The sequence below is a fragment of the Hyalella azteca genome, unplaced genomic scaffold (assembly GCF_000764305.2).
Source record: "Hyalella azteca isolate HAZT.00-mixed unplaced genomic scaffold, Hazt_2.0.2 contig10411, whole genome shotgun sequence".
NCBI classification, from domain to species: domain Eukaryota; kingdom Metazoa; phylum Arthropoda; class Malacostraca; order Amphipoda; family Hyalellidae; genus Hyalella; species Hyalella azteca.
The window spans coordinates 85,714-96,973 of NW_025940453.1; the positions used below are offsets into that span (position 1 = coordinate 85,714).

The following is an 11,260-nucleotide window of genomic DNA, read 5'->3' on the forward strand; positions in this document are numbered from 1 at the left end:
GACACGAAACGAAATCAAGAAAAACGTGGTAATAAGGGTAACCGAATGAAATATTATTACGATTTCACTCGTCATAGCATCCATTGGTAATGGAAAATCATTAACAAATTTTTTCGATTTGAGCAAAAAAATAGTGAAATGTGAATTTTATATTACTGATATCAGTTAATGTACTATTCGCTGCGTTAATTAACGATTTGACCGTCTTAAAGATATTCATAACATATCATTTCGGCTTGCATCCTTTCCCAAAGTATTTCCGGAGCACAACATGTTCTGCGGGGTGACAGTAGCGCTAGCGGAGACGGAGAGTGGTTAGTTGCCAAAAGCCAAAGGCCGATGAGATCGGGGCCGCGGGCGAGCGGGTGCTCAATACTCACAACTCTGTGGACTTTGGTAGCAAGAAATAATGGTTGCTAGTTTATGAGTGCGGCAAATAAAACCTGACCATGGAATGGGATGACGTGATATACATTTCCCTACTTGGGTTTTCTATATTTTTCGGAAGGGTATTTTCGCAGCTTCCTTGCGGTTCTTACCGAAGATGGGTAGGAACGTGTGTTGGTCTTGCTATGGTTGTCACAGTTTCTGGCTACCACTCGCTTCATCCTCTGTTTTCTACTGCTGCAAATCTGCTTATCATAAAATATGCTGATAAAGCGTGAGTAGACTATGGCTTTTCTATTTTGATCACTGCTCTACTTTATAATGTACCTATTTCATTTTTGAAATGTTAGATAATTTAATTTTTGAATTATTAGATAGCTAGGTAGTCTAAGTGAGACTGAGAGCTCAACTGAAAAATGAAACTCTTACCAAAATTTGATGGCTCAACAGTAAGGAGTTGAGTTCTGGCAGTGATCGAGGACGCACGTAGTGTTTGCGGGTCCCAACTTTCTCACTTCTTACTATGCCGGTTTGACTTATCTCGCGAAACGAGTTTAGATCTATGAACAAGGCACGAAATGGAAAAGAATCGGCGACAGGCCACATCAGGCCTACACTTCAGAGCCGACATCACTATGTTATGTTATGTTAAGACAAAGAATGAAAGATACATATTTTGTTAACTTTATTTAAAATTTATTTGATTCAAACAGGTTTATTTTGGCGTAAATTTTGAAACCTATGGCTTTTAAACCCTTTGACATGTCTACCTAATTTGTTGGTCTGGATTTATAATGATTATATGTACCAAACTAGTAAAAAGAAAAATATTTCATGTGCTAAATTGTCTACTTAAAAATAAAATAATTAATAAATATTGTTATTACCTTATTAAAATTTCAGCATTACACTAAAAAAATTTAGTGTAAAACCATTGCTTGACAAGTCCTAAGTTTGCAGGCTGCAGCTAACAATTTGTTATCAATAATTTTGATTATTGATTCATATATTGAATTAGATAATCATTAATTGCTTATCATTTTTTTTTTATCTTTGCTACACAATTGATAAACTTGTGGCTCTACAAATTTAGTTGCTTTGGACTTTGGAGAGAACTTAATTTCCAAACTTACATGCTTAGGTTAGTTAGGTATAGAAAATATCTCATTTTGTTTGCTAATCAGGAAAGAAATATATCAAACTCTTAGTTTTTAAATGCATATTTTAATTTACTGAATCAAATTTGTAATTGTATCCTCATGACCTCATCAACAACCACATGAATGAAGCACCTATGTTAGAAATTGAAATACAAGTTTTAACTATTTGTATTGTTTATCACTGTAGATGGTGCCACATCTACAGCCTGGTGTTCTGTTTTGGATACCTCTTCTTGTTCCGGCTTGGGAGCTACTTTGGACTTCCATCTCCTCCTGGCCACACAAATGCTATACAAATGATGATCACTCTTAAGGTGCCTACAATCTAAGTCAAATTATGTACTGAATTAATTTGAAAGCTTATTCATATTGAATTTTCAGGTGCCATTTTTTTGTCTGACATTGTAATAAACACTCTTGTGATAGTTTACCAAGAATGTTGACCCTATTTTAGCATGCCCTTATTGATATTTATGCATGGTAATTAAAGGAAAGTTTTTTTTATGCAAAACATTTGTATTGTTTTTCATCTTAATGAATCCAAGCAGAGTTTCCATTTTTGCAGTTGCAAAGCATTACAAATTCGTAGTTATTAGAAAAATTATTTTCTGTCTCACATTGTATGTACACTATTGTAAAATATATATAGCATAGTGGCTATGTCACATAAATACCAATCTAATATATATGTTCTGCCAGCTTGAAGTTCAAAAATTGGTTGAAATTGGCAAAGAAATTCTATGTCAACATGCCAGGCTCTTTCTCATCAAAATAACATGTGCATGTTGTCCCTGAACCATAGTGGCAATGAAGACTTTTCAGGCTTTTATTTATTGAGCGTGAGCCTCATAAGTAGACAAGTAAAATATTATGGCTACCATTGAGAACATATTTAAACTGGATTCAGGGAATTGAAAATGAATTGCTTGCTAATAAATTATCTTTTGCCACTATTTGCCCTGAGCAGTTGGTTGGTGTGTGCTTTGAGGTTCATGACTCTTGGCAGTTAGACAGAGACTTGAAAATCTCAGAAGAAAACCTGAAGGCAACTGAAGCTGACAAGACCAAGACCATATCTGGTAATAATGAAGATCTTCCAGCAAAGTAAGTGTTGTTGAATATACTGCCAGGTAGCAAAGTGATGCAATCAAGTTTGCTACAATTCCTTCTAATTCCTAAAGTTCATATGAATACATAAAAAGATGATATGATCATATGATACATATATTAATAGTTATAAGTGATATTTAGTAGTTCAAATGGTTCTAAAAATTTTCTGGGATACCTGTAGTATAAATATGACAGTGAGAGTAACTGGTTAGCCTCACTAACTAAAGTTGCTATCAGTAGGTGCATTTTTATAAATTTAAATAGCAGTGCAAAGATTTCATGCTTCCATTAATTTTCTCATGTTGACACAATTTGATCCAATATCTTTCTAAATAAAAAATGTAATATTCGCAACCCTGGATAAAATTCCTTTGTCTTTGAAGTGGTTTACCAAGGTAATAATGAAGCCTTGAAATGAACCTTATCCAAAGACTTGTATAATGATTTGCAAGAAATATTGATGTAATTTGATGACATGAACATTGGAGTCATTTCTGATTGCATGAGGTTCTGGTGCATGTGCAGTAGGTATTTTTTGCCTGCCTCCCTGTATTGTAGAAGAAAATTAAATTTCATTTTAGCTCAAAAATAAATGAAAGTGTCCAGTGATGTTACAGTTTACACATGTGTTGTACATTTCATTTTCTTTCAACTGAGTTTCTAGTTGCACACATGCAAAACTTGAGTAAAATGTCCAATTTACTCTTGATAAAGGCTCACTCTGTGCTTTGAAGTCTGACTTTATACTTTGATTTTCAGAGAATCAGATTCTGGAGAATCAACTGTGAGGAGAAGAGTAACAGAGGCTGAGGAGGTACCAGGCAAACCTTGTAAGTCTGCCAGTGAAGAACACGAGGAGCTTCTCCTACGCAAGAAGTACGAGGCCATCAGCCCTTCTGTGTTGGACGTGTTCCATTACTCTTTCTTCTACTGCGGTATCCTGACAGGTACGTTCCACTACTCTTTCTTCTACTGCGGTATCCTGACAGGTACGTTCCACTACTCTTTCTTCTACTGCAGTATCCTGACAGGTACGTTCCACTACTCTTTCTTCTACTGCGGTATCCTGACAGGTGTGTTCCACTACTCTTTCTTCTACTGTGGTATCCTGACAGGTACGTTCCACTACTCTTTCTTCTACTGTGGTATCCTGACAGGTACGTTCCACAGCTTCCACTACTCTTTCTTCTACTGCAGTATCCTGACAGGTGTGTTCCACTATTCTTTCTTCTACTGTGGTATCCTGACAGGTACGTTCACCTGTTAGTTAGGATTCTGTAACAGTACTTGTATCCTACCAGTATCATTACTAGGAGTTGCCTAGTATAGTAGTATCATTAGAGTATCTCTGCATCAGAGCTGCATTTCATGACTTTTTTCTCAATTTTCTGTATACAAGAGCTTGGTTTTACAAAGACAATGATATATATAGTTTTATAAAGACAATCTCAATCATAATATATGTCTTGCTACGGTTATTCTCACATTGTACAGGGCCGTACTACAAGTACAGCGTGTACCGTGACCTGATGGAGGGCAGGAGTGGAGGCCCCCACTTACAGCCCCTGTGGTGGTGCCTGCAGCGGCTGCAACCTCTCCCTCTCTACGCTGCACTCTTCTTCATAGTCGGACACTTCTTCCCTCTCAAGGTCCCTCTCAAAATTCTTGTCTCAAGTTACTTATTCCTCTCAAATTCTCATCCTGAGTTACTTCTTTTCTCTTAAAGTCCCTCATAAATTTCTTGTCCTGACTTCTCCCCTCTCAAGGTCCCTTGCAAAATTCTCGTCCTAAAGTTTGTTGTTCAGTAGCTCTGTTAAGAGCTTTGTTAGTAGCCCTATAAATTTAACTCTCGAGATCGTTTTCAGTTTTACTCCTCGGTAGCTTGAAATGAGTTTTTAAAGTTTGTTATTGATGGGTAGATGAAAGTGATTTATTTGCTGTGTAATTCTTGCCAGTAGGCACATTTGAACTCATAATCCAACATCCTCCCTAAGATTCTTGGTCAGCCGTCAGTGTTAAATTTAAAACTGAGACTGCCGGCTGTTCACAATATATGTACAACTTTGTACCTACAGTTTGCAATGTATATACCTATAACTGTGTACAGTTTGTACAATATATACATACAGTTTGCAGAAGGCCCTGAGATCTTCAGCGAGTACAGCCTGGGCTACCGTGTGCTGTACATGACGCCCGTATTCTTCGTGTTCCGTATGAGGCTGTACGCAGGCTTTGTGCTCAGTGAATGTGTGTGCATCACCGCGGGGCTTGGGGCCTACCCCCAGCGAGGTCTTCCTAGGCCTGGCAAGGGCCCCACCGACCTCAAGGCACTTGATAGGTGAGAACTTTGTTATACAATGGAAGCAAATGAAAGTTAACAATGTATAACAATGTTATACTTTGTTATACAATGGAAGCAAATGAAAGTTAACAATGTATAACAATGTTATACATTGTTATACGTTATACATTGTTAAGCAATGGAAGATTTAATGTTTATGAACATTGTTCAAAAGCTTTAGAACATTAGTTATACAATTAAAGTATGATGATTGAATACCAACTACATTGTTGAGATTGTTGTTGACAAAATAGATGTGGTATAGAAGCTTAGGAACATTTGTAATATCATTGAAGTGGTGTAAGCTTGCTCCAAATGTTGAAAACTTTATTTTATACAAACCACGAGAACTCAGCGAGGTTATTGTAAATGAATGTCAAGTGTCTCTAGCCACAGGGCTGTTATAAATGTGCCTCCTCAGACATTATGTTGAGCTGCAGACATTTCTGTTGCTGGTCTTGTGTACCTCGGAACCTTTAATTAATCAACTAAATAATTTCACGATTTCCAAAGAAATCGAATCTTTTGGCTGCCATGGAAAAATGTGACTTTCAAAACTTAAAATTCATGCAACCCACGTAGTTGAATAGCCTACTGGTACTAACTGAGCATGAGCAAGCAAGGGGACTGTACCATTGAGACTACACAACGATACTAATGTACTGCCTTCCCCCAGCAACAGCAAGGAGGAATGTACTAACGAGATGTACAGCTACGAGACTGTACACAACATAGACGAGTACGGCTCGGACTTCAGCCCGACTGTGCGGGCGGGTATGCGGTGCTGGAACATGACTGTGCAGTGGTGGCTGGCGACCAACGTCTACAGGAGGATGAAGGCTCCTAAGCCTGTCAAGTGAGAACTGAGCTCTCAATGTTACTTGGATCGCCACCTTTCTTGGGCGTTATGTATCAATAACAAAGGTAATCGTCAATTTCATTGGCGTCATGCACTGATAATACGTAAATAACCCACTTTGCTTAGGTGTCATGGACCGATGATACTTGAGTCGCCACCTTACTTAGGCACCAATGGCACTTGAAATGGCTTCTTGCCATTTGACAGTTTGCTGCCATTAGACAGGTTGCTGCCATTTGACAGTTTGCTGTCATTTGACTGGTTGCTGCCATTTGACAGGTTGTTGTCATTTGCCAATTAGTTGCCATATGTCGGCAGGGAGGCGGTGACGATGCTGACATCAGCATTCTGGCACGGCATGCACTCAGGCTACTACCTCTCCATGCTGACGGTGCCGTTCATCCTCATGGTCGAGGACTACTACGCCCGCGTCGTCAGGAGGAGGCTCGGGCAAACGGTCAGCTGCTGACACTGTGGGCTGTTGTTGTTGTTGTAGCAACGTCAACCACTAGTCCGTTCCGAGGCCGATGAAGCGCGCCACATCGATTGGCTGCGTCCAAAGATCGTGTGTTGAAAGTTGTGTCGGCTTGGCCTGGCAGTTGAACAAATGTTGTACGTCGTGTGGGCCGATTCCACAATTCGGACATACACTGTGGGCTGTGGCGTCAGCTGCTGGCGCTGTGGCGTCAGCTGCTGACACTGGGGCTGTGGTGTCAGCTGCTGGCACTGTGGGGCTGTGGTGTCAGCTGCTATGTGGGGGCTGTGGTGTCAGCTGCTGGCACTGTGGGGCTGTGGTGTCAGCTGCTGGCACTGTGGGGGCTGTGGTGTCAGCTGCTGGCACTGTGGGAGCTGTGGTGTCAGCTGCTGGCGCTGTGGGGGCTGTGGCGTCAGCTGCTGGCGCTGTGGGGGCTGTGGCGTCAGCTGCTGGCGCTGTGGGGGCTGTGGCGTCAGCTGCTGACCCTGGGCACAATGGCGTGGGTTACTGATACTGACCCTGGCGCCAGCTCAGTGGTTCACCAAGTTCCATGTGCAGGGTGCGGCGGTGTACGACTGGTTCACATGGTTCCTGAAGATGCAATGGTTCTACTGACCCTGGCGCCAGCTCAGTGGTTCACCAAGTATCATGTGCAGGGTGCGGCGGTGTACGACTGGTTCACATGGTTCCTGAAGATGCAATGGTTCTACTGACCCTGGCGCCAGCTCAGTGGTTCACCAAGTATCATGTGCAGGGTGCGGCGGTGTACGACTGGTTCACATGGTTCCTGAAGATGCAATGGTTCTACTGACCCTGGCGCCAGCTCAGTGGTTCACCATGTATCATGTGCAGGGTGCGGCGGTGTACGACTGGTTCACATGGTTCCTGAAGATGCAGTGGTTCGCGTACATGGGCATGGCATTCCTCCTGCTGCGGGTGGAGCCCACGCTGCAGTACTGGAGCTCCATCGGGTACCTTGGCCACGGCCTCATCCTCGTGCTGCACGCCTTCGCGCAGTTCATCAACTTGGTCCTGGGAAAAGTGCGTTTTATTTTGTTAAGAGTTGATATTACCTAATTTTAGTTGCCTGCAAGTTGGGAGCTGATGAGTTTGGGACTCTAAACTCCACCTGGGCAGTTCATAGCGCTAATCATCGAAGTTGATGAACTGCCTTTGCGTACGATGTTTAGCAACCTTGTCCATGCGAAGGTGAATTTCCAGGGTCTTCATCAGTTGATAATGAATATTTTATGTATTTCATTAAATAACAATTAAAATTCAGTGTAATTTGGTTGGCAATAATGGGATTTCTTGTATTTTCTTGAGTTATAATTTTAATTTTTATCAGTTTCTATAGTAGTAATCAATGTTTTACTTTTAATCAGTAAGGTTGCATATTTTATAATTTATTGAGTGATACTGGAGGCATTTGATGCCTCGCTTCATAAAGTTGTGGCGGTCTGCACAACTTTTGTACACAGGGACAGTAGTGGCGGCCAGTACAACTTTTGTACATACGGACAGTAGTGGCGGCCTGTACAACTTTTGTACATACGGACAGTAGTGGCGGTCTGCACAACTTTTGTACACAGCGACAGTAGTGGCGGCCAGTACAACTTTTGTACACAGGGACAGTAGTGGCGGCCAGTACAACTTTTGTACATACGGACAGTAGTGGCGGCCAGTACAACTTTTGTACACAGGGACAGTAGTGGCGGCCAATACAACTTTTGTACACAGAGACAGTAGTGGCGGCCAGTACAACTTCAGTACACAGGGACAGTAGTGGCGGCCAGTATAGTATACAAGTACTAACCGCCACTATTTATCATGCTACTGGCCTCGTGTAAAGGTTTACTGTATACCATGCTTGAAACACGACATTTTGATTTTTGGTTCAAAGGTTTAGTTGACATTTTATTGTTTACTCTTTTTTCAGAAATGAGTGTTGCTATTCTGTGAATGTTTCAATATATACATATTTATTTGATATGTGCATATGTATAATGTTTATTTGATTTGTGCAGGCGCAAGACAAGCTGAAGAAGGCGCGTAAGACGGCGTACGGCAGCGAGACGCGACTGAGTGTGAAACGCGTCAATGAACCGCAGCCGCAGGAGGACCTTAAGAAAATCCTGTGAAAAAATACTTTAATGCAGAAAATCCTATGAAAAATCCTTTATTGAAGAAAATCCTATGAAAAAATCCTTTAATGGAGAAAATCCTCAGAAGAAATCCTCTGAAGGAAATTTAAACAACGTTGTTTGCAAACATGCATCTAGTTGCCAAAACTAGGAAGTTGCGGTCCCTGTGCTAACTGGTAGTAGATTTATGAATTTAGCGGGGTGATGGAGGCGTGGTTGAAAAGTTATATAAAAGTAAGCATGGAGAAACTTTTAGCATGTGTGAAAATGGTAACATAAAATGTAGCTTCACTTTTGGAGAGCAAAAGTGAAAAGTCTTAGTGCTTTCTAAGTATTGCTTATTCTTAAACAGTACTATGAGTGAAGTTCATGAGAGTTTATGCAAAATTGCAGGCAACGTTTATTGAAGAATAACTGAGGCAAATGTATGGCATTGACTCCGGTGGAGTATTGCAGGGTGACTATAGCGGTGATGTTGTATGGCATTGAATTAGGTGAAATTACGCAGAGTAAGTCATAGTGGTAATGGTAAATTATATATTCAGTGAACTCATACTTAATGCTGAACTCAGTGGACGTTGTACTTCTGAACTCATTGAAATGTTTTAATTTAGAGTTTCTAATATAACTTACATGATCTCGGTTCGTTGTTGGTTGTGCTGACGTGTTTGATCGTTGCTGGTGAACATTGCTATGTTTGTTGCTGCCTCATTTAATACTTCCTCTTCAAATGGGCTAATGGAAACGTTCCCAAATTTAAAATAATGCTAGTTGTCTCAGCATTGCTAAGCCATTAGACCTGTTGCTGATTCTTGTCCAAGCAAAATTTTCACAGCTTGTTGCGGGTCGCGAACACGCAACACACTGCTCTAATTTTGCTGTGCTTTACCGCCTGGCCACCTCGCTGATTTCGCCGTGCCTTTATGCTTTCTTCAATTGAATATCATATTGTTGTTATTCGCGCTAAATCTGAGAGACTCCGTCTCTCCCTCCCAGCGACTCTCGGGGGTTTGAGTTTAATGCACAAAAAGTTCTTTCGGGAAGCTCAGTCATTATTCCAATTCTGGTTGATGAACGAGTACATTGCTTGTCCAGGGTGTTATGTAACGATGGTTCTGACGGGTCAGCAGGCTAGTAGAACTACCTGCGGGTCTAATTGTACCGAAAATCTTGACCTAACACCCCATCCCTAGTCGCCGCTACCAGAATGGGCAATTACAACAACAGTCCCGTATGGGAACATCGTATGGAATATAGCGTCCATTTACTGTCATGCAATTGGAGGTCTAATGACATGGATGCTCGTGTATATTTTGGTCAGTTTTTGTGTTAATTTTGCTTTTGTTTTCCTTGTGGCTTCATCGCTGCTGCCGGAGCCACTCTTGTCACTACCGCCGCATTTTGATCGTTAATGGAAGCCTTCGCTCCACCTACCTTTGTGTTTGCGAGTCTAAATTTTATTTAAGCTGGTAAATTATTATCTAATTAAATAAAGATTATTATTGATATGTTTGAGGTTACAGATTTTAAGCCGTCTGTCCTGCCATTAAGATTACCTCTTGATGCTTGTTCACCTGCGATTCAGCGGATCTTATCATATTGAATCTAGGCCTATTCTTCAATGCCGAAGATACTATACTATACTCATGTTATTGTATTGTTTCGTGTCGGTTAACCGTTAAGTTCGGCACGACCCAACACGGTTGCCTGATGGCCTAAAAACGGCAAAGTCCGCGGACAAAAAAGGCCTATTATTCAATATTTATTAGTAAATTTGTAGGTTCCGGTGCAAAAATTAAATTTCACTTTTTTCATACTTTCTATAATCTAACGAGGGAGTCCGCCATCATAATTTTTTCCGGCTAATGCAATAAAATCGAGCGGAATTTGTCCAGAAAAAAAGACTGCAACACACCGGTGGTTCGTTCCGCACTTAACGTGTTACTCACTTTACGGATGTCTAGCACTATAGTGCGAGGTTACGAATGTCTAGCACTGTAGTGCAAGGTTATGAATGTCTAGCACTATAGTGCGAGGTTATGAATGTCTAGCACTATAGTGCGAGGTGAATGTCTAGCACTATAGTGCGAGGTGAATGTCTAGCACCTGTCTCTTATACACATCTAGATGTGTATAAGAGACAGGTCTAGCACTGTAGTGCGAGGTTATGAATGTCTAGCACTGTAGTGCGAGGTTATGAATGTCTAGCACTGTAGTGCGAGGTTATGAATGTCTAGCACTGTAGTGCGAGGTTATGAATGTCTAGCACTGTAGTGCGAGGTTATGAATGTCTAGCACTGTAGTGCGAGGTTATGAATGTCTAGCACTACAGTGCAAGGTTATGAATGTCTAGCACTGTAGTGCGAGGTTATGAATGTCTAGGCACTATAGTGCGAGGTTACGTATTTATATCATTTGTTGCTTCATTCACTGCCAGTCAAGAGATATAATGGATAAATAATAAGACCAGCGAAGATGTTCTGCCTAAATTGTCTTTTCCCGGAAATTGGCTCCAGTAATGCCGTTAGTATTATTATTTACAATTATAGTTTTAATAAATGATAATTATTTTATGTAACAATAGAATGTCACAACGTCTGGTGCAAGAGAACGTTACACATTGAAAAAAATCAGGAAATAATGTAAAAGTGAAAAGACCATGTGGCAGAGTCATAGGCTTACGGTGTATTTGTTATCACAAAATCTCGTGTGTTCTTACTAATGTGTTGAGTGACCAGGTCCCGTGCGTGTTGTTCCTTTCAATAAAAACTAACAGGTTGTGAA

General features: G+C 40.8%; 1 protein-coding gene and 1 long non-coding RNA gene across 5 annotated transcripts; both read left to right on the top strand.

Moving 5' to 3' along the window:
• The first annotated feature begins 294 nt into the window (after window positions 1-294).
• Window positions 295-10,237, top strand: LOC108680561 (lysophospholipid acyltransferase 7). Of its 3 annotated transcripts, XM_018169421.2 has the most exons (10): window positions 295-661; window positions 1,735-1,861; window positions 2,515-2,651; window positions 3,417-3,604; window positions 4,152-4,306; window positions 4,787-4,995; window positions 5,675-5,854; window positions 6,176-6,314; window positions 7,185-7,373; window positions 8,360-10,237. In XM_018169421.2, exons 1-10 carry the CDS (start codon window positions 450-452, stop codon window positions 8,471-8,473), a joined length of 1,650 nt encoding a protein of 549 aa, XP_018024910.1. In that variant the 5' UTR covers window positions 295-449; the 3' UTR covers window positions 8,474-10,237. The 3 variants fall into 3 exon arrangements, with proteins under 3 accessions (XP_018024910.1, XP_018024914.1, XP_047738376.1); XM_018169425.2 differs by lacking the exons at window positions 7,185-7,373; window positions 8,360-10,237 and adding an exon at window positions 6,891-6,962; XM_047882420.1 differs by lacking the exons at window positions 7,185-7,373; window positions 8,360-10,237 and adding an exon at window positions 6,891-6,962 and having other exon boundaries at window positions 5,681-5,854.
• A 1-nt stretch (window position 10,238) lies between these two features.
• On the top strand, window positions 10,239-11,260 carry LOC125178515. 2 transcript variants are annotated; one of them, XR_007156933.1, is made up of 2 exons: window positions 10,239-10,573; window positions 10,621-11,260. It is a non-coding gene; the product is annotated as an uncharacterized LOC125178515 (long non-coding RNA). The 2 variants fall into 2 exon arrangements; XR_007156934.1 differs by having other exon boundaries at window positions 10,239-10,521.